General features: G+C 33.8%; 4 protein-coding genes across 4 annotated transcripts; all 4 read right to left on the minus strand.

The window, feature by feature from the left end:
* Window positions 1-1978: 1978 nt before the first annotated feature.
* On the minus strand, window positions 1979-3458 carry LOC100246754 (acyl-CoA--sterol O-acyltransferase 1). The gene has a single exon (XM_002272214.5). The coding sequence runs from the start codon at window positions 3183-3185 to the stop codon at window positions 2091-2093; it is 1095 nt and encodes a 364-aa protein (XP_002272250.3). The 5' UTR covers window positions 3186-3458; the 3' UTR covers window positions 1979-2090.
* Window positions 3459-5389: 1931 nt separating this feature from the next.
* LOC100251887 (uncharacterized) lies at window positions 5390-12201 on the minus strand. The gene is made up of 10 exons (XM_059740045.1): window positions 12061-12201; window positions 10712-11098; window positions 10323-10567; window positions 9186-9270; window positions 8873-9058; window positions 8626-8793; window positions 8325-8531; window positions 6821-6992; window positions 5897-6068; window positions 5390-5807 (listed from the first exon to the last, which is right to left on the minus strand). The coding sequence occupies exons 2-10, from the start codon at window positions 11075-11077 to the stop codon at window positions 5714-5716; spliced, it is 1695 nt and encodes a 564-aa protein (XP_059596028.1). The 5' UTR covers window positions 11078-11098; window positions 12061-12201; the 3' UTR covers window positions 5390-5713.
* A 2060-nt stretch (window positions 12202-14261) lies between these two features.
* LOC100262024 (rho GDP-dissociation inhibitor 1) lies at window positions 14262-17413 on the minus strand. The gene is made up of 5 exons (XM_002278152.5): window positions 16516-17413; window positions 16348-16414; window positions 15429-15647; window positions 15207-15331; window positions 14262-14731 (listed from the first exon to the last, which is right to left on the minus strand). The coding sequence occupies exons 1-5, from the start codon at window positions 16765-16767 to the stop codon at window positions 14657-14659; spliced, it is 738 nt and encodes a 245-aa protein (XP_002278188.3). The 5' UTR covers window positions 16768-17413; the 3' UTR covers window positions 14262-14656.
* Window positions 17414-19026: 1613 nt separating this feature from the next.
* Window positions 19027-22212, minus strand: LOC100257020 (uncharacterized). Its single transcript, XM_002278108.4, has 3 exons — window positions 21949-22212; window positions 19632-19853; window positions 19027-19548 (listed from the first exon to the last, which is right to left on the minus strand). Exons 1-3 carry the CDS (start codon window positions 22129-22131, stop codon window positions 19327-19329), a joined length of 627 nt encoding a protein of 208 aa, XP_002278144.1. The 5' UTR covers window positions 22132-22212; the 3' UTR covers window positions 19027-19326.
* Between the last annotated feature and the right edge of the window lie 572 nt (window positions 22213-22784).

The following is a 22784-nucleotide window of genomic DNA, read 5'->3' on the forward strand; positions in this document are numbered from 1 at the left end:
GCTGATCTCTCCTTGCTCAAGCAATCTTGCTTCTCCCTCCTAAGCTATCTCTCCTCAAGAAAATGCTATGTCACTCCCTCTCTCCTCCTAGGCTGCTCCTTCTGGTTCCCTCTGAAAAACCAATACGCTTCCCCCCTCCCTACCTCTGTAACCTCAGCTTGCTTCCTTCCCCAGCCAAAACAAAAACCTCCCCATCTCTACCAAAAACCCCTCCTGCAGGTAACAGAAAACGCTCCTCTACAACGGCTTCTGCAGATTCCCTCCTTTACAGGCGTTTCATCCTCATTGGCTTATTCAATAGCACTAGCTGAATCCATAGCAACCTCTCTTGAGGCAGCACGTGGCTCTTGAAGAGCCGTCCACTTGGCAAAGAAAATGACCTGCAGAAAAAATGAGAACGAGCCCCAAATGGGGGTCTACAAATATATTACATAATAAATAAGTAATTATTGGACGAGACTTTTGCCAAGTGTTAGTTCAAAATTATTATAATTCTATGTTTGATTGTAAAATTTTTTAAAGAAAAATAATGAGGAAAAAAAATAAGATTTAAAAGTAATAAATTAATTTTATATATATTTTTAAGTTAATTCAAAAAATTCTATTATTAAAATTAAATAATTTAAAAATGCATAAATTTATAAAAATAAGCCAAGAATGGTTATAATTAAAAATCATTTTTTAGTTGCAACAATTCTGTTGGAAATGCTTTTAAAAATGAGAAGATCGAGTTTTGACTCACTAATTTAAAAATAATATAGAAAAATGAACTTCAATTTTTATAAATCAATTTTATTTTCATTTATTTAAAAATATTTTAAAATGCATGCACTTTTTCATAAGTTAAATAATTATTTTTTTAAATATCATTTTACTTTTACTTGATAATATTAAATAAATTTATCAAAAAATTAATTCATTATTTTAATTTGATAAAGGTATGTTGTAAATAAATATATTATAATTTTTTATTGTATAATATGATTTTTGAAAAAAAAAATTTTGATCGAATGATTGCTCAAAACTATTTCAAATGATTCTCTAAGTTGAAAACTTTTTTATTTTTTGAGTAGCTTTTAAAACTTCATCAAATTTACAAAACATTTTAAGTTTTAACACTTGATTTTATATTTATAGAAGAATTTAAAAACAGTTTTAAAAAAAAGTTTTAATTTTTTTTTCTTTTTTTACATATTAAGCAAACTGTTTTTAAGTTGGATTTGATTTCATATTTAATAAATTAAATTTACAAAATAAAAATAACACAATATTTTTTAAAAGGATATAAATTGAAACAAGTTTTTTTATTTTTTGTTAAATTATTTTTTAAAACATCCTATCGAAAACTTTTAATTTTTTTAAAAAATCTGAAAAATTATTTTTTATTCTATATTTTAAAAACAATTTTTAAAAGACAAAATTTCCTTCTTTTTTTTTTTTTAAGTGAACATGAACCATGTGCCTTCTAAATTGATTATTATTATTATTATTATAAAAAATTAAACAACTTAAAGATTGCTTAAAAGCATAAGAAAAAGTGAAAAGAGAATTTTTGTCGGTTTTGATTAAAAGAGCGAGCTAAAAGGGAGGCGGGGATTGGGGGTAAGTGGGTAACGTTCGGCGCTCCCTTTCACATCTTTAGGCTTTAAATATTAGGATTGTTCTTTGTACCCACTCTTCATTTTGGGTGCCTACCTGACTACCCACATTTCATCCCAACAATAAAATAACACGTGTATAATATAAAAATAATTTATTAATAAAAAATAATCACATATATTTTATATATATCTAAATATTACAATTTTTTTATAATTTTTTTTTTCATATATTTTTTTTAAATTTTTTAAAATACATAAGCCAGTTGGTCCGGATTCAACCATCTTCAACCAATCGCGAAAACTGTTTTTTTGGGTACGGTACAGAGTGATACCGTAGAATTCTCCTAAATATTAATGATTTAATGGTGGGAACAGAGTTGCTAGAATAACAGCACATTTTATAAAGCTCCTTAATCACAACCGTAGAGTACAGCTACAACGCTGTTCGATCGTAAGCCATCAGAGTATTTTGTACAAGGTGGCGCTATTCTAACGTACGGTTTCGTTGTAGGGTTTGGAGGTGAAAGCCGTGCCGACACTCTTGAAAAACGCGCCGACAGCCGCGTACTCATCAAACGCCCTGACGTCCGCTTTGCATCGGAGGAGTTGGGGAAAGAACAGCCAGAAGCCGGTGCCCATCACGAACACAACAGCCAACGGCCCGGATATGAATCGCGGCAACCGGCACGTATCGGGGAGGGCCTTCTTGAGGAGGACCTCCACCGCCAGGCAAAGGCCGTGGAGGAGGAAGAACCACGTGATCTCCCAAGTGGGCCTCACGCGGGCCAAATAGTAGAACATGAGCTCGTGCATCAGGGCCGAGACCACGAAAGTCCCGAGAATGGCCGGCAGTGGGGCCCACTTCCGGCCCAGGATCCGGGAGGAGGCCCAGAGGGTCGGCTCGTATACGGTGGGGCGCAGGATATTGGACACCATGATGTTCCATCGTCTTCCCCAGAAGTCTTGCAGAGAGGTGGAGAGGTAGGGTTCGTCGAACTGCGCCTCCAGCTCAACACCGAGAAGCAGTCGCGGCAAGAATCCGGCGACGGCGAGGATGAGTTCTAAGGTGAAGTAAATTATGAGAGAATACACACAGAGTATCACCTTCGGATGCATATACTTATTGTAGTCAAGCGACCGAACCACCAGAGCCAGGAGCAGGGCCTTGACGGCATAATTCAGAGTCGATTTCTGGGGTTTTCGGGAGGTTTTAGGAGATGGTTTTTGCTGGATCTTAATGGGGAGACAAGCGACGGCGATGAAACGCAGGAGGGAGATTGATGGGTCGGCGGATAAAGGACCTTTACCGAAGGCAAAGAGGAGAAGCTTGAAATTGGCGAGCCAGGCAATGAAGAAAGCGGAAGTGCCCCCCAGATGCATGGTATGGAGATTGAGAGGGAGGATGAGGAAGACGAAGACGATTGGGATGATAGCCAGGAATCTGGTGATCCCTTTGGGGAGAATCTTAGCAATGGAGTAACAGTAGATTAAAGATGCGTAGACTAAAACCCAGACCATCACGAAGTTGCTGATCTCTCCCTTCATTTTTCTGAGTTTCCCCCCTCCACCCTCCCTCCGGATCATAAACAAGCTGAAAGGCTAAACAGACTTTTTCCCCAAAAAATGGAGAATGTGCATGTGCATGTACAGAATGCGGAGTGATTCGTCATATTGTCATATGAACGAATAGGAATCTTGTGTGAGTTGAGGAAGCTTCTGGTAGGTGGTCGTGATGTGCGGTGAGTGATCTTGCTGCCAAATTTTATTTTTGAGAGTCCTGAGTTCATTGGTGGTTAATTTGACTCTGATTTTTTTTTATAAAAAAAATGATTGTTTCAAAGTACCAAACAAAAAATAATCCCAAAATTCTATGTGCCCAATTTTAATATTCTATCTGCCCAAAAAACTGTATGCTATATCTCAGTATGTTTTTTAAATAATTCTCAAAATCAAAATTTTAAGAATATTTATAATTAATTTAGAAATAAAACAGTATATTTAAAAACTTAAATACAAAAAAATAATCTTCTCACCTTATTTTTTTATAAAGACATTAAACATTTATATATAATATAAAAGTTTTTAAAATATTTTTCATATTTTCGATTATTACTCATAAGTATTTTTTTCTAAAGAATTAAAAAAAAAATCTTTTAAAAAATTCCAAATAACCCATAAATTCTCCTTTTTATTAGGTTGAAAAATATGTTAATATTTTATTTGTGGGACATCACAGCCGATACTTCTTTATTTTTAATTTTTAATTATGTAAAAACAAGACAAAAAGTTGCGTGTCCGGTGGGGCATGAATAATAACCAAATTAGATTTTTTAAAATTCACAATACCGAAATTAGATCAGAAACTTTTATGAAATCTAATGAACAATGGAATTTAAAATAATATTTCTTTTAAAAAAAACATAATTTTTAAAAAAAAATCCAACTAATGTTTTTATTTTTATGGTATTGGGTAGGTATAATAAAGTTTAATATATTTTATCACGCAACATACTTATTTGAATTAAATACGAATGAGTTTAAATTAAATTTATATTAATATGCATAATCCCCTTAATAAATAGATAAATTTTCAATCAACATATATAATATCAACTTGAATTAACTCATTTAATAATTTTATTAATAATTTAATTATATTTTAAAATTATTTAATTTATATTAAACTCATTTTAAATAAATAGATCAACCAATTCAATTTAATAATTACTTAATATTTAGATTATTTGGGTTTGGATTGAATTATATAATGGAATACAAGTTTCCCCACGGGAATGCGACCCACCGAATGGGGTAGTCAATCTAGAGTCACAGGAATGCGACCCACCGAATGGGGTAATCAATCTAGAGTCAAAGTCATGCTGCTTGTCTTTCCCTTTGCTCATGTCGGCTGAAATCGATTAGCTGGAATTCTATGTCCATCTCGCAAGGGAAGCACACAGTCAATTAAATAAAAAGGGTTGGAATTCTATGTCCTACTCGCAAGGGAAGCACTAGCGTCATCAGTTCATTAATACCAATAATATTATTAAACAATAAATGAAAACTGATATGGATATTTGTACAATCATACAAAAATGTTTTTGATTTTCGGAAAATTCTCTCTTTCTTTTTCCTTTTTTCTTATATTAAAAATTTCTTTACAACAATACTTGATTAGGATAAGATTTGATAACGCTAAATTACAGATATTTTGATCAAAATGTCAGAAATATCTTCAATTTTTTTCCATTTTCCGACACAAATTCATTGATCTAGAAGCCAAGACGAAATTAGCACAATTCTCCATCAATCGAGTAAATGATGAGAGAACTATAAAGCAACAACCAAATAAACAAGAACCAGAAATTATACCAGAGCAAAATTTAGGGTTTTCACAAAAAGTCGATATCTGGAATCAAGTCAGCCACAATATCAAAATATTGGAGGTTTGCAGTGGGGCGCACTTTCGAGAGGGTTCGTTTGGTGTACTGGGTAAGGTTCTGATTGTGAAGATAGGATTATTTGCCTAAATGTAGATACAAACAAGGGTTTATGAATTGAAAAGAAAAGACAACTATTGCTTCATCATGGACGAATTGAAAGACAGCCACAGCTACTGAAGCTTGTAGACCGAGACAATATATCATCTAAATGCCAACTGAACTGATTTAACATATAATAGCAGTAGTATGAATGAATCACAAAGTTGAATATACCGTTTGATGCTATTTGAAACATCTGGCAGAACTAAAGTTTCAAATTTTCAATTGAGCTACTGCAGCAAATAGTAAAAAAAAGAAAACAAAATCTAATATTGGAAGATAGAATTCAAAACCTACAGCTCATTCTCATTGTATATACAATAATTCTAAATTACTAAACATGATCACTAAACAATGTTTTATGAGAAGTTTGGTACTCTCAATGATGGATATATTTATAGTCAAAATTAACTATCAACCAGTGAAGTTGAATGATCATCAGGGACTAACAGCTTTCTCAATTCCCATGGGTCTTCAATTTTTTGTGTTTTATATGTTGCCAAATCTACCACTTCTGAAGGTCTATATTTTCCTTTTTCCAATTGTTTTGGCTCATACACTCAACAGACATCATTGTTGCTGCTCGTAGATCTGCATGTAGGTCTCAGAGAGAGCAACCATTTGTGGAAGAGTTTCTGAGACATGCAAATCCTGCATCTCGTACCTGAAAAAAAAAATTTAGATGTCAGATGTTGGTAGAAATATCTATTACATTTCCATTCACAATTATACAATTAGAAAGAACAAGATTACCATAGTTCTTCTGACTTCCGCTGTACAAATACCCTGTAGAACCCTTCACCAGGCTTTCCATCATGAACAATATTTGCAATCAAATCATACTTTGAACGCAGTTTCTCATTCTCTTTAGGTGCAGGTAGGGGGATATAATCCTTCAGCTCTAAGTTCTTCACAGGAAAATTGACTGACATACCATAATAACATCAGTATGGTACTTGGTTAAAAGAAGAGCATCAAATCTAAAAATTCCAAAACATAATTGAAGTTGAAATGTCAAGACTGGCACAAGGTTTGGCTAGGAGGTGAAAGGTTAGAGTGGGGATGAGAAGGCTGAGTTTGAAACAAGTTAATAAAAAAATTGTCAAAACTGGAATTAAATTTCAAATTTTCAGACATTTTTGCAAATTATTTAATACAATCTTGTGTAATGATCTCTTGGAACAGGCTCAGAAAGCAACAAACTTGCTGTAACAAGTTCTTTTTTATCTTTTAATTCCTTTAGACCAGCTAAAAAGGTGGAGAGAAAAATGTTAGAATCTCATCTCATCAGAAGAGGTCAACCGTTCAAACCCACAAACCCATAAGCATGAACCATTACTGTAGGAATTCAGTTATAATGGAAGAAGCATATCATAATAACCCAAGAGTAAGTTGCCGCTAAAATATAGAAACTTGTTTCCTTCACCGAGGCTGATTAAGGATTTTTTATTGTTCATTTTTGACAGGTGAGGACAATTAAGATTTATGATCTAGAAAAACAAATTTTTATGTCCCCAACTTGTGAGAAGAGGAACCCTTGGAACCATTTACCAGATCTAACTTTATTTACCAACAAGGCCAGAGTGTTAATTAGGTCTAATCATCTAATAAGCAGGATTCCAGCCTTTTTAGATGAATTTAGAAATCCAATCACATTCAAGAATGCGTAAAACTCACCAAGAGTAGGGTTCTTCTCGATAAAGAAATTGTTCTTAGTAAATCTACGCATGTGGAGAATTAGATACTGAGGCAATCGGGTAACACGATATCTCATCCTTGCTATTCGAGGCCGGACAACTTCTGTGACAAGCTCACCATCAAACTTCTTTAGGATGTTGAAAAGTGGAACCTAAGAGCAAACCACACTTGAAATTTAGTCTATAAGAAACATTCTGATGAAACCCATATAAAATATTTGAAGAATCACAAAAGCATTTTCAGTCATCAATCTCCTTTATGAAAAAGCCCAGTTTGGATAAATATGATTGAGCTTAGGTGGAACTCAAACCACTCAATAAACTTGTCCAGACTTGGTTCATGTAGATATGGAATTTGAACTAGTTTTACTAGGAATTCACACGCCTAATCACAATATAATTACCTAATAGTATATTCATAAATCATAATCCTAAACACTTGTTAAACACTAGGCATCTTTTACCATGAATGTTTGGTTTAACAAATTTTCTAAGGGGTTATGTTACTACAACTGCAGTACCGATTTCCAACTCTTCACGTGGGCATAATCATCAAGCATAATTTTCTGTTATTCAAGCTTGAGCTTTGTTCATTTAAACTAGCAAACTAACAATCAAACATGAGTTGTTCATTTCTACAAATCCTTATCAGGCTTTCAACTAGAACCATATCTGAAACACTAGAAGAGTTTGAAAGAATGGAAGCTTTATTACTAAAGAACACTTCATAATGCCTTGAAAGCTCTCAAGTGCTTGATACTTTCCCTAAGTAGGCATCAAGAGAACTCTTTAGAACCTGATGGTTCTCTACAATTCTATAATATTCTATGTACAAGGCTATATAGAAGTCTCTTACAAGATTTTCTCAACTACTTTCTAGAATTCTCCACACAACTCCAATATCTCCCATTCATTTATGGAGATATGTAGACGAATTCAGGTTCTTCTTGAAATTTCCTACCCCTATATAAAAGACAGGTGAGGGATCATTTTGAACCCACTATTATGTTATATAATGAGTTGTTTATGGGCAAATGAATCTGTCAGGTCTTTATCCTTACAATTAGTCCTTCTAGCTATAGTAAGTGTCATTAACCAATCTCTAAACCTAAAGAACCCATGCTCATGTCCCTTGTCTACAACTTCCCTTCCTTTGTTTCCTTCTTTTCTCAATTATTAACAACAGTAGTTGCATTTTTCTTAGCTAATTCTGAAACTAATCAATTTTTTCATCATTCTATGCATTTCAAAACATATCTCCCCCTTTTCCAAAGTTTAAAGGAAAGGCGAAAAATAAATAACTCCCCCCAAATATAATGTTACAATGTGTTGATTTATTATTGTCCTTATTTATAATTCCTAACATTTATGTCCCCAAATTTTTCCAACCTTTTCCAAAATTCGTTGAAATCAAAATTTACGTCATGTTTCCTGAAAACTTTCCATCAATACTAAAATTATAAAAGCGGTGACAAGAGGGTGACCTGCGGTATGATATTTTTCTCCATCACATCTTTAAAAAGAGGTGGTGGTGGCAAGTCCAATCCAAGCATTAAGAACGGCATTCTACAAGTTTCCAAGATAACATCAGCATGTTCATCTGCAGTAGTGGCCTTATTCTGGTCATCACCATTTTCCCTTTTCTCAAAGAAACCTTTGTTAGGGATCTCCTTCACAACTTCCAATTCACCCTATTGAGAACATTACTTCATAAGCACAACTTAAAAAGAATAGTAGCAACAAGCAACAAAAAAGGTAAAAGAATACAACAAATGATGAAAAAACCTGAAAGCAATTGTAGATGATGCTGCTATTTTTCTTCGAAGTTCTTAGATCTCCATGAAGTGTATTAAGAAGCCATGACATAAATTCAACTGGGTCAGACTGTGCACCTATTCGAAACCGTTTCTTACTAGCTTTCATAACTGCCTGTAGAAACTCATGTGGACTCACCTGTAGGCAAGGAAAAATTTTAAAAATAATGAATTTTCAAATTCAAGAATCATACTTAAGATAATCATTAGTGTCATACCTGTCCCTTAAAGTTCCGTGCATGCCAGATCTTTCGTGTAAGTTCTCCAAATCGGTGAACAAGTGGAGATTTACAGTGTCGATAGTTTTCAGGTATAAGGAAAAAGTTCCTCAAGGGAGTGACCCGCATTAAAGACTGAATTGTGACATTTACAAAATCAGTCTCTTTAATATTATTCAATCCCACCTGAAAATTTGCACAGACCAATCATCAATAATTAACAACAAGAAATGATCGAAATTCAATATTTTGATTGATAATGATGATGAAACTTGAACTACATGCTCATGTGATAAAAAATGAAGATACAAACCATCCCAGGCAGGTAATCAGATCCATCAAGTGCTCTTGACCATTGTTTGTTTTTGTCAAGCTGATCAACTTGTTCCCTTGTAAATCTGTATAATTTAAGACTCGGAAAATCAATATTAAAGAGATTGGAGATATTCGATGTTTAATCAACCAATTGAGAAAAAATGAGGAATGTCACATGAAGATGAACAATATAATGGAACTGATAATTCAGAAACTAAAAATCATTTAAAATGAAGTAGCTATATCCCAAAAGGAAAAGCAACTTGGAAATTGATTGTATGTTACAACACAACATGCTAGAACCCGAAACCCAAACAGTAAAATTGGCTTCAAGCAAAATATTGATGAATTAGATTATGTTGACAATTACATTCAATTATTGCACTAAATTTAACATATCATGTTGTGAAGGTCTTACTAGTTATAATCGATTTCAAACTACTTAGAGTTGACATTTGAGGTATGTATGCAATGGATGTATTAGGGTATGATATATAGCTATGTTATACAAAGAAAATGAAAATTCAGAGAAAATTTAAAAAAAAAATTGAAATTTGGAATTTAAAGGTGGATGTTCAAATGTCCCATTGAATGCCTTCAAACATCCTCTGCTGGAGTTTAAATGTCCACAAAGAGTTCAAACGCTCCTTGTGGGGCATTTAAACAATCGTTCATTCATTCAGTTTTTTAAGCATGATTTTTGCGTTTTTAATGGACTTTTTGGTAAAATGACATTGTAAGAACCTTCTCTGAATATTCAACTAGGGTTTTGATAAAAAGACCTAATATTCTAACTAAAAGCTATGCACTTGATCACACAGTCACCATTTTGCCCTAACACTCTTAACTCTCAATATTTTTCAAGAACCTTCTTAGAAAATCTTTTAACAGAAAGGCGTGGCTTTTAGATTATGTAGGTGATTTTTCCATGTACATTTGATGGTCTTGTGCAATTGATTTTGTATTATCATTGATCGAATTATTGAAATCAATACAATCCGAAAATAATTAAAAATTAAAATATATATTGCTTGGAAGACCTATTCACCCTTCCTTCTCCCTTAGATAGTTTCAAAATCAAGAACGAACTAACACAAATCACATGATAGAGAGATGCAAGTAAAAGCAATTGAACCTTGGGTTTAGAACATGTCGAATATCATCCAAAGATGGATCATTAATTTCATATCCATCAGGAAGACAATAAACTTTCTCGGTTCGAAGATTGATGTAGACATGGTGTCCTGCTTCAAGACTATGAGTATATGCATGAGATTTTTGTCCTCTTCCTTGATAATACTTTCCACAGACCAGACATGCATATACATTTAAGTTTGAAAGAGACACGGAGCAAAACTTCTCAAAATCAAAATCCAAAACCTGCAAAAACATCAACAAGCAAATTCATTTCCATATAATGGTTATTACCCACATAAAACAAAAACACAGATTTATTTTTGATCATTCGCATAATGTGAATGGATTATCACATATTCCTTTTAATACTTAAAATGAGCTTGGTACCTGGCGGTTAACAGTATCAAGATAAGGGCAGTCTCTTCGAACTTCAACCAAGCGGCTTCGCTTCACTTGGTTGGCCTCTTGATGAGGATCATCATCATCATCATCATCATACTCTTCTCCATCTCTATGACCATTCCGTTCAGCCCTTCTATTATCTTCTCTACCACGAAGACCACTTGCTTCCTTCATTTCCTCTTCTTCTTTCTCGTCGTCATCATCATCATAAGAAGCAAGGGTATGTAGGGCATTTTCAAAAGCAAGGGAAGCAGGTGGTGGAGAAGACTCATCAAGCTTCTTCTGCCTCTTCAAATCAGGAAACTCCCTTCCTTCATCCTCATCACTGTTGTCTTCTCTCTTTGTTTTCATCTTTTTAACCCTCTTGCCTCACTATTAAAAAAACGCACAAATTTAGCAATTTTGTAGTCACCAATACAAGCACTTCTATGTCGAAAAATTCAACTAAGAAATTTTAAAAGCACTGAATTAAAGAAAGCTTTGGATAAAACAATTTATAAATTGAAAGAAATCAAACCTTTTTAGAGAATAAGTTTTTTTTTTTTTTCTTTTTCCTGCAAGTCTATGCTTGGATAAATGAATAGAAATTATTTGACCCTAAATTTAGATGAATCACATTCCTATATCATACCAACCAGCAAAACAAACTTAAGATTCTTGCAGTCCATCAAATAGTTTGAATGAATTTATGAGCTACAAACAAACAGAGAAGCATCTACTTAAAAACTAAACAAGATAAAAAAAATTAAATCTATACCATATATATATAAGTACAAAGAGTTTGTAGACTTTTTTATTTCAATTATTTTCCCTATTTCTCATCTTTTGCTTCCCAAACAGGGAAAAAAAAAAAAAAGGAAGAAGAAGTGGGGGGAGGAAAAGGAAAAGGCCCCGTTATTAAAATCATTGATAGTGAAGATTTTACTATTCAGAATTTTAATTACTTTTTTTTTTTCATATTTTCTCTGCATCCAAACATTCCCAAATATCAAAGACCGTTAATCTAACAAAAACTTCTGTCCGAGCTCTAATCCAAACTGGCAATGGTTCCACGCCTGTTCAAACAGAAACCCTAGAATTGAAAACCTCCAGCAACAGCATATCCAACTTATAGAAACACTCACAGTGAAATCCGACCCTGGTTACCAAGAAAAAGAAAAGAAAACGACATTTTGAAAACTCAGATCAACTAAGCCAAGGAGTCTTATGAGTTTCAGGTAAAGTGCAATTTTCTGTATCCTCGAACCCTAGATAGTGAAATTTTTCTCATTATTTCGGTCGTATTTAACGTAAAAGTCGATCGAAGGGATTGGGAATAGAGATTGAAACAGTACCTTCAACTCAGAGATCGACCACAAGGGATGATTGATTGTTCTTGTGTAGCGACTAGCGAGAGATGGAATGCACACAAAAGTGAATAAACGCAGCGTCTGGAGAAGAGATGAATCGGACGATCAGATGCTGTAAAGAAAGATGGGCCAAGGTGAGTTTAGTTGAGTAATAATGGGTTAAGCATGGGCCGGCCCAATTTTTGAACTATTGGGCTGTAAGTGGGCCGATTTCTAAACTAGAAACACATTCTTGTACTTGTAGAAATTAGTTGTTTGACAAAAATTTGAAAATTACTTTTAAAAATTTAGATAATCATATAAATAATTTTTGGACTATCACTTAATAAATGATTCTTTCAAAATCAAGCTTTTATCACGTGTTATCAAAATCATTATCAATAAATTTTTTATGTGTAAACAATTAAATATTTATATTTTAAATTGATAAATATTATAAATATTTATAATTTATTTTTACAAAAATTAATATTTTATATATGTTAAAAAAAATGAAAATTGAAAATTTTCTAAGATTATATATATTTAATGTAGGATAAAGTCAAGTTACAAAAAATTTCTCAAACCTATTTTTTTACACATTTATATTTTATCTCAAACTTATCCCATTAATATCCAAAAAGTTGATCCATTATCATCTCCTAATACATATATACAATACAACACATTTAGAGTGTGTTTACCGTTTGACAATGATTTTTAAAAGTGTTTCTACCCTTAAAAACACTTTTAAGTGTTTTTGGGATGAAAATAAAGTATGACAAATTTTAAAAAACACTTTTGAAAATCTGGAAAAACACTTGAAGTGATTTAAAGAATCACTTGACAGGTGTTTTTTTAAAAAAAACACTTCAATTTTTTGAAATATTCCAAAAATGCCCCCATTGATTCCTAATATCTTTCTTCCCTTTCGTTCATACTTATCTTTTATTCAATGTTCTTTTTTTTTTAATTGATTTAAATGTTTTTTGTAAATATTTTTTAAAATTTTAGTATAGTGATAAAAAAATTATTATTTTTAATTAGAAAAGTCTTTTTTTTTTAGAAATTAATAGGTAATCATATATTGTTTTAATTTTAAAATTATCTTTTATTCAATGCTATTTTTTTAGTGATTTAGATGTTTTTTCATTAATAAAAAGTTTTTTTGTTTATCATACCATTTTTTTTAATTAAAATTGTATGTCCTTTTTGGTAATTTATTAATATTAAAAGTGTTTTTATATTTATACAATATATTATCAAAAACACTTTAGAATCATTTTTTCTGATTATCATAAAAGTGTTTTTCAGAGAAACACTATACCAAAAAACACTTCAAATAAAAACACTTCCACTAGAATCACTACCAAACGGGCTCTAATGGTAATTTCAAAAAACGTTTTTATCATTTTCAACACTTAAATAATATAAATTTTAAAGTGTTATAATGTTTGAAAACACTTCTTAAAATCGTTGTCAAATATATTTTAATTTATTTACATATTTAAAAAAATGGATTGTACTAATTTTTATAATTTATTTTAAATAAAATATTTTTTATCATTATGTTTTTAATATGTTATTATTTATTTTTCATCAAAAGAATATTTTTAAAGTTTTAAAAATTATATTATTTATTTTTGACCAAATAATATGATTTTAATATTCATTTGAGAATATGACGATTTGAGAAACCTTTTATGAAAGGTTAAAAATAAATAAATAAAAATAAACGTGGGTGGATTTAGTAAAATGCATGGAAATTATTTGAAAATTCCGCTCGCATCTGTACAAATCTTTTTAATGAGTGGCTTGAAAATATAATTTTTCATAATCAATTTTGTCAACCGTTTAAATAAAAAAACCTTAAATTTACTTTTAAAAATCCACCTTAATTTATTTTTCAAATAAAAATATGAAAGCTTAAATTTATAAAACGCACTAATTTTCTATATTTCTCTCAAAGACCGCTAAAAAAAACCCCAAAAATTCCCATCCCTACATGAAAATTAGAATCGATCGAACACAACCCATCAGAGGCCTGTGCTTTTCCTACCAGAAATCAGCAATCAAAGCCTGTACTGAATCATGAAACTGGAATAAACGACCAAACATGCAAGCATCTGGGCACATGCAGTGATAAAAAATGAAAAGAAGTGCAGTAGAGAGAGAAGTGAAAGAATGCCAAAAAGGAAGACAGACAATTATTCACCAAACCCTTCGCTGCTCTGCTTTCAAATTCTAGCAATCTTCTCTAGAAACCCGTTTAAAAAAAGGTTCAAACTACAGAAACAAAGCTCAACACAAACACAACCAGTAGCTTCCTTGCACCTCAGCCTGGATTTCCTGAGAACCAAGAGTGCGAGAGCTCTGACAAACAGGCCAAGCTCGAGTTTATTAAAAGAGGCCTAATAAATGAATATCTCTAACAGCTACTTTTTTCTTTTCCTTTCTCCATTGTTTAGATAACCGGTATGAGACAGGCTTTGAACTGAATGCTCAAGAATGGAATGAGATAGATATGGGGCACACCATATAAAGTGGGTTTTCCAAAACAATCAGAGTTGAGGCAAATCAAGGACACTGAAGATGTAAGAACTCATGACTGCCAATCTTTCCTGATGTCGAAGCTGTAGTTGATCTCCAAGTAGCACTTGTTATCGTCATCAAGAAACTGAATAGAGAAGAAGAGAAATATCAAGGGAATCAGCAAGATCATTACTGCTGTACTTGCATGATTTTAAGGCAAATTCTTATGATTGATTGATAAAATCTTATTTCGAGTACTAGGTTGATGTCCTACAATTTTGATTTTTGATTTTATGGCAGCCCAACAAACAAATTGATTGCTCCAATGGGGAAAAGCCATTACATGACAAGAAACAAAATTAATACGGGCAGACAGGATTTCTTGAATCTGTGTATTTTTGTTTTCTATAGTCATGGAAGAGGGTGGCCCAGCACCTATCTGAAGAACTGCAGCCTCAAAATCCAACCACCCCTTCCCACCGAATTAAAGTCTTTTATTGTGAGACAGGTAGGACTCAGAAACCAATTCCCAATTTTTCTTTTTTCAGTTCTGGAGAATTATTTGGTGTAATGAAGAAAAATTGAAGGCTGAGAAAACCGAGGGAATTAGTCGAACTTACCTTGGTTTTAGCTGAGTAAGTTCCTCTAGCAAAGATCCCAGATGGGGTCGTCTCTTCAGGCATCTCATGAGTGTAAGTCTCCTGCTGAGGACTGAAGGTTCCAAGCATCTCTTTTGTGTTGTCCACTGTTAAAACAGTAGCTCACATAAGGAAGAACATCCACTCCAAGGGTCTATGGCCTAATTCTTTTAACTTAAAATTGAGAGGAGACAGAGAAATTACCCTTGAGTCCTGTTTTCCAAACAACATTGGTGCATCTGAGGCCTGATACAATGTTATTACTGACTTTGAAAGCGAAGTTCATGCTGTAACGACTGCCTTCTTTCAAAGTAAACCACAAGCCCTTAGGATTTCCCGATTCGGGGATTGGAAGAACAATGTCAGGTCTACCAGGGGACTTTATTGCAAGTTCCAGGATCTTAACATCTGGTTCTAGAGTTTCTACATTATGAAGGAAAAGAGGTTCAATAAAATTCTCCCAGACTCCATAACACAAAGCAGCCATACTGCAACTACTGTTCCATTAGAAAACACAAAAATATTCCATAAGACATGCAGAGGCAAAGAATTAACCGAAGAAAGAAGACGGGAAGGACCCGTCTCAAGATTTCAGTAATTAGTTAATAATCCAATTGAGGAGAGGATTTAATTTCAAAAAGTGGGAGAGAAAATGGTGAAACTGTCATCAGGAGCCCAAAAGGGCTAAAACCCCACCAAAGGTAATAGCAGATGATTGAATAGAAAATGTGGGAAAAAGGTGCCAAAATTCAGAACTTTTCGCCCAAAAAAATTTGTTTCAAGACATTAATCAGGAATAATTTTTATGACTTCTACTTGGGAAAACAGTCTAACAACAGACAGCATCAACATAGATTTCAAAAGATGTCAAAATTCAAATTTTCTTTCCCCACAGGATGTTCCAAATTTACCCTTCTGCTATTTTCAAGTCTTCCTTCTAGTGATTCTGGATAGAATAATGTGGAAAGTATGATAGCACAGAAATGGATGGATTCAACCAGGAACTTGGAGGAAAAAGGGGGTCAAAATGGTAGTTGAAAGACCGCATTTTTATTAATTTGTCTCTGTTTTTCTCAGCGACCAAACAGAATTCAAGGGGAAAAATGGAGAGGAAGAACATTACCTCCAACAGAATTCAAATCCACACTGCCAAGAAGCTGTTCCTTCCACCTCCTCAAGCTCTCATCATCCTTAATCCTCAAAAATCACCACAAAAATAAGCAAATTACAAAGAATTAAAACCAAAAGCAAAAACAAGTTCAATCAACAGCTTTAATTAAGAAAAACAAACCTTATCTTTCTCAAGTTGTTCTTTGAGAGTGAACTGAGGACCCAACTCTATCTTCCTCTCTTCATCTTCCTCTTCCTCTTCCTCAGTTGCATCCACAGAATTCTCACACCCTCCATGTTCATCACCTCTCTCTTCATCTGCAGGAGTCTTTGCTGTGCTCTTAGTCTCTGAAAGATCAGTGTTTGCTGCACCCTCATTGTTGTCAAAACCCATGCTTTTGGAACTGGAAACCACCCCAACAGCCAGAGACATCAACCACAAATCAAACAGCAAAAACCCAAATGGCACGGAGGACTAGACTCCTCAACAAACAACCCAAAAAGGAAAAGTAAAAAATAAAAAATAAAAAACAAGGATCCACTAGGACGAATCTCTCTCTGACCCTAATGAAGACAACCACAAAGGGAAACCCCAAGGAAAAAAAAACACTAAACTATGGTTCAAGAATCCCAGAGGGGTAGATGGCAAAGGAAATGAAAGAACCCCACAAGATAACCCTTCTAAGAAGAAAAGCCAAGCCACCCGGAGAAAGAAAGAGAGAGATGGGTTTGTTTAGGAAAAGCTCAAACAATTTAGGAAATGGTCATGTGGTAATCCGAACTTCCCATCCCATGAAAATAAAAGAGAAAAAGAGGGAGAGAGGTGGGGAGATCGTGAAGGTCACTCCTGCAAAAGGTTCCTCAAAGACCAAGGATTGGAGGTCTTCGACACATGAGACAGCCTAGGATTTGGTGGATGAGAGATGCCCTTTGACCACTTCCCACCTCCTCAAAAGCCCTTAGCCATTGTGTACGTATCACCACCCCCATTTCCCATATTCCCAACCGTTGAAGTGCTCAATTGCTTCATCTTCAAATCCCCATTACACCCTTCCAAAATCCATTTACTTTTGGCAATTCAAGGTCACTGGTTGTTGGGTGATGAATTTGGATTGTTTAAATGGAAAATTAGTCGATGGTCCAATTCTTTATGGCATGTATTTCAGTGGATGACTTAAATTTTTGATACATGTGGAAATGCCCAGCATGAATAGGACTATTAAATCTTGATTTCTCTTCGAGAAAACCATTCATTTAGCGTTTTTAAAATTATATAATTTATATTGCCAGAGTCTTTTCCTTCCATCTTTGTGAGTTGGTAAGTCTTCATGGTTTTCCTTCTCAGCAGAGGAAAATTAAAATTTGATATGTTAACAGTGATTTTGAATTAAAGATGGATAGAGGTAAATGAATGATCTTGTTGGATATGAAAAGGAATATATTATTCTTAAATTTTTTTTCCCACTTTTAGAAAAAATAAATACAAATATATTTTTTAAATAGACATGTTTGGAAGGATTTTTTTTAGTTTTTTCCTTCTGCTTTTAATGATGGAAAAGAAAATATAACTATTTTGCTCTGCCCTTGACCCTGTTTGTGTTTGCCAAAAAGGCAAACATGTCACAACTAACATTTAAGAATCCGGTACAAATATGATTTTAAAAAATGCTTTTATATTTAGGACTCACATTTAAGAAAATGTTCCCATCTTTTAGTGTCGCACGGTGGAAGGAGTGAGACTGGTGGAGCAAGTAATTAACTTCCTGTTTGCCACTGGCTGAGATCAAGAAATGGTTTTTGAAAAATATTTTTAATGAAATTCTATTTGATAATTTATATATATAAAAGTTATCATTAGTGCCCCAACTCTACCAACTACTATGGTATGGAAATTTGTGCCACTTTTAATGCAGGTATGCAGATTTTATTTTCTGGACACTGATGTTTTGGAACACTGCTAAAGCCTGTTTGCACATCTCATTTTCCAGACAACTTGCTGAAAACTGGAGACAGAACAGTAAAACACCCCTTTAGAACATTCAGTATCATGAAATCAAACAAAAAGCAGTGATTTTCAGTGGGCAATCCCATGTTCCATTAACCTTTTTCCCAGTCCTAAATGAGACTGACCTTGAACATGATGGCATGGTAGCAGTGAAGGAGACAACAGGACAGAAAAGCAGAATAAATGACGCCTGGGCTTTGACTGTATGTGAGGTTAGGTGAAGGGTTCAAAATCTATTCTGGTAAAATGACTCTGCAGAGGATCTTAGCAAACATTATGAGTGTTAAGACTTTGGAAACCATATGAAATGAATTTGTTCAATTCAACTTCCTCATCTTTTGAGTGCACGGATCCTAAGTTTGAAATGACTTCCCAGCTAAAATTCTATACCTGTCACCACTAGTCAGTAGAAAATGATATACAAAAGCCTATTAGTTTGAAATGATTACCCAACTGAAAGACTGTAATCTAAGATAACCTTAGTTCAATACATGCATAATATGCATACATGGAAATCAACCTATCTATAATGTTCTTTTGTTGGATTTGAAACAAGTTCATGGTACATGCTTCACATGAAAGCAATCTGGGATATCCATAACCACCCAGATTCCAGTTCTACCCATCATATAAAATATTAGTTTATCGATCTGTGTGTTGTTCAACTGTTACATTATACACAATGAATTGATTCAAATAATAGAAAAACAAAATTTTAATTAATTCAGTTTATACAGGATCACAAAACTGCACCATATCTCATATTCAAGTGATTGAATGGTTCTGATTTGAAAATTGGGTTGAACCCATCTAAGGTAAGGCATAAGGCATTTCCTCCAAGCTAAACATGAGAAAGCTATTTGACTTTCAGAAGAGAAATGGATGTGTTCTACAAATTCTGCATTCAACTACAAAACTCGCTGCAAATGATAACCGCCCCAGTGACAACACATGACCAGAAGTGATGTTGGAACCTGGAACAAATTATTATTCCCCTCCCCATTTTCTAACTACACTCTCTTTGGCAGAGACAGGAGTATAGACTTCCTTTTTTGGCATATTATCAAGCCCTGTATGAGTAGCTGGAGATACCTTCTGCAGTATACGCGAGATTATGAAGTTAAACCCATTTCTCGTTCCTCGCAAAGCAAACAGCAATGGATTGAAGATGACAGCAAGCAACACTTCGCCTTTTGCAATTATGAGATACTGTTGCCCAAAAGAGAGGGACTAAAATTATCCACAGGAGAACCAACATACAAGCTAAGAAATGGAAAATAGAAACTGCTTACCATGATAATGATACCCAAGATGGCAAGGCTTGCTTGTTGTGCCTCTTGCCAGAAATGATCATCATTGGACCAACCAAAACGTCCACCCCATCCAAACCAACCTCCTCCACCAGCCTCACCGCCTCCCCCCACCTCCTCTCTCTTCTTAATTTCTTTGTTCCATTTTTCAAATTCATCTTTCTTTCCCCCAAGTGCACTTTCTAGTGCTTTCCTTGCTTCTTCCTGCAGCCAGAGACACAAAATAAATCAAGTAAAAAAGAAAACAAGAAAACCAAACCTTTGTATCAAATTTTACACTTTAAATCCAATAGACACCAACACAAGTCTCTCTTTTTACTTTTCTTCCTCCTCCCTCCCTCCCTCCCTCCTTGTATGGATTAAGTGAATAAACTATCTATCTATCTATCTATATATATAAGGAACATGGTACATTAGGAATATGTCCTAGTGGAATGAAAGGCACATAAACATAAATAAGAACTTCCAGCAGGGCCTCTTAATTTCCTTGTATTTCTACAACAAAACTTAACAAAGCCTAATCCCACTATTTAGACTTAGCCTTGCAAACCTTCTTCACCATTCATTTCTATCAAACACAATATATTGTTGTAAGCCCACACCCTTCTTCCATGGCTCCTAGGTAAAGGTATCACATTCCATCCACCAGCAAAAGGAGATACTTCACTGTCTTTTGCCTCTATTATTCCTCATTAAACCTTTTCTAAAAATACCACTGATCCCTATCTCTTAAACAAGACAAACCTTGGGAAGGATCTCAAGCATATTATTCAGGGCATGGCTGGAACAATGGAGTAGGGAATGAGAATGGGAAATTAATATTTCCCATTCATTATTGCATTCAAATTACTTACTAAAATGGGAATAGGACAAACCAAAACTCTTGTGGGTATTTTGATTCCTTTCTTCCACATGGCATTGCGATTCAACTCTATTCCTATTCCTACACCACTCCCATTCCCCACCAAGGCTCAATGTGAATGTGCCTCTAGGAAGAACACGTTAGAAAGTTTCAGACTTAACAAACATAAAACTTATCATTAAACAAGTCTTTCTCAGACCAGCTCAATTCCTTTGGAGCTATCGAACCAAAGGCTGAAAAACTCTTATATTTGTAATTTGTGGTTCCTTAACTCAGCTTTATTGATTGGTTGAGTTCTCAGTGAAGGGTGGGTGTTGTTTTTCGTAGCCCCTTTTCTCTAGGTTCTACCTTTTGGCGATTGGTGTCTACTTCCTATATACTTTGGGATCCTCATTTGATGCCTCCTTTTTATATATACCCTTTTATTTTGCCTTTAAAAAAAAAAAGACTATGTTCTCAAAATCTGTTTCTTCAGTTCAATTAACAGGAACTTGCGGGTGCCACTTCAAAACCTACTTCCCCAAAATCAGATATGCAAATCTCCTCTAGTTCAATTGGTTGAGTTCTCAGTGAGGGCAGATATTGTTTTTTGTAGCCCCTCTTTTCTCTTGGTTTTGCCTTTTGGCAACCTATGTATATTTCGTGTATACTTTGGGATGCTCATTTGGTGCCTCCTTTTTATAAATACTCTTTTATTTTGCCTTTTAAAAAAACCAGACTACATTCTCAAAATCTGTTCCTTCACACTTTCTCTATCATTGAATCCATAGTATAGTTGAAGATTGTACATGAAACTGCCTGCTGCTAAATACCATATCTCCCACTGAAGGAACCTCCAGTTCAATTATTAGCAACTTCTGGGTGGCATGCCAAATTATACTTCCCTATAATCAGATGTGCAAATTTCCCAATGTTGCATTCTTTTTCAAATGCTTCTCGAGTTAGAGGGCAGTGAGTTATGAAGTAAACTGGGAAGAACCTAGAAGCTCATTTGAAGTCTGATATAGGCTAATCTATCCCTTTATGCTATAAGTTAGTATTATGTTTTGGAATTGTGCCTGTTAGCCAAACACCTAAGCACCCAATTCTCAACAACATTCATTTTACTTCAACTATTCTCTTACTCCCCATTAAATCCCCAACTAGAGTTATTGATCATAAATTAGAACCACAACGTAAGCACAAAGAAAATTAATAAATTGATAGGAGCTCATTCAACCCACAAAGAAGGAAAAATATATTTGATTTTCTTAAAGAAACTGTGAATTGGCATAAAGGGTTTTATAGAAACTTCCTCAATCCCCAACAAACAATAACAAACCCGGAAATCTCCACCCAAAAACAACGAAAAATCAACGCCCAGAAAGTTCCCAAGTGTAAAAACCAACAAAATAAAATGAAAGTTGGAATTGAAAAGAATGAAGAAAACACGGGTACCTGCTTGCGATTGTTTGAGAAAAGGCAAGAAAATCTGCCATTGCACTTGAGCTTCTGCTGCAGAAAGGCCCATTTGGGGTTTAGGGTTTTAGGGCAACACGATAAAACAGCTGAATCAGTGCGCGTGGATGGCGCAGATCGAAAGGCTGTGATTGGAGGGCGTAGGGTAAGAAGCTGCGCCATTTTTGCTTCTCCCTCTTCTTCAAGGCGCTTCTTTGTTATATATATTTGACCTTTGATTTGGTGCCCACCTACGTGGCATTCATGAACCATGCCATGTCAGCCACTGAAATAATAATTTTTTCTTGGGAAGTATTTTCAATTTTGAAAATATAAATAATGAAACAATTGTTTCTTATCATATTTTTAATTATTAAAATTCTTATATTTTAAACTATAAAAACCAATTTTTTAAAGAGAGAATTACAGCATTGGGTGAGGTGGATCTGATAATGATTTTTTTATCATAATTTTTGGGCAATACTGTTTTCGTAACTCCATTTGATACAATAAGATGCTAAAATATCATAAATATCATTCAACTAAAAGCTTTAAAAAAAAATATTAACATATTTTTATTTTTATTCTAATTTTAAATTTCATTAAAAACAAAATAAGTTTCATAGTTACGTAATAATAAGAATGATGAATTTTTCATATATATATATATATATATATATATATATATATATATATATATATTTATTTTAAATTGGTAAATCATGTTTTTGTATTGAGTTTTAATAACTTATAATGATTAATTTTTCATAATAATCATGAAAAATATTTAATCATTTTTTAACAATAAAACATTTAAAAAAAATTATATGATTTTT

This window comes from Vitis vinifera, chromosome 10, assembly GCF_030704535.1.
Source record: "Vitis vinifera cultivar Pinot Noir 40024 chromosome 10, ASM3070453v1".
Lineage (NCBI taxonomy): Eukaryota > Viridiplantae > Streptophyta > Magnoliopsida > Vitales > Vitaceae > Vitis > Vitis vinifera.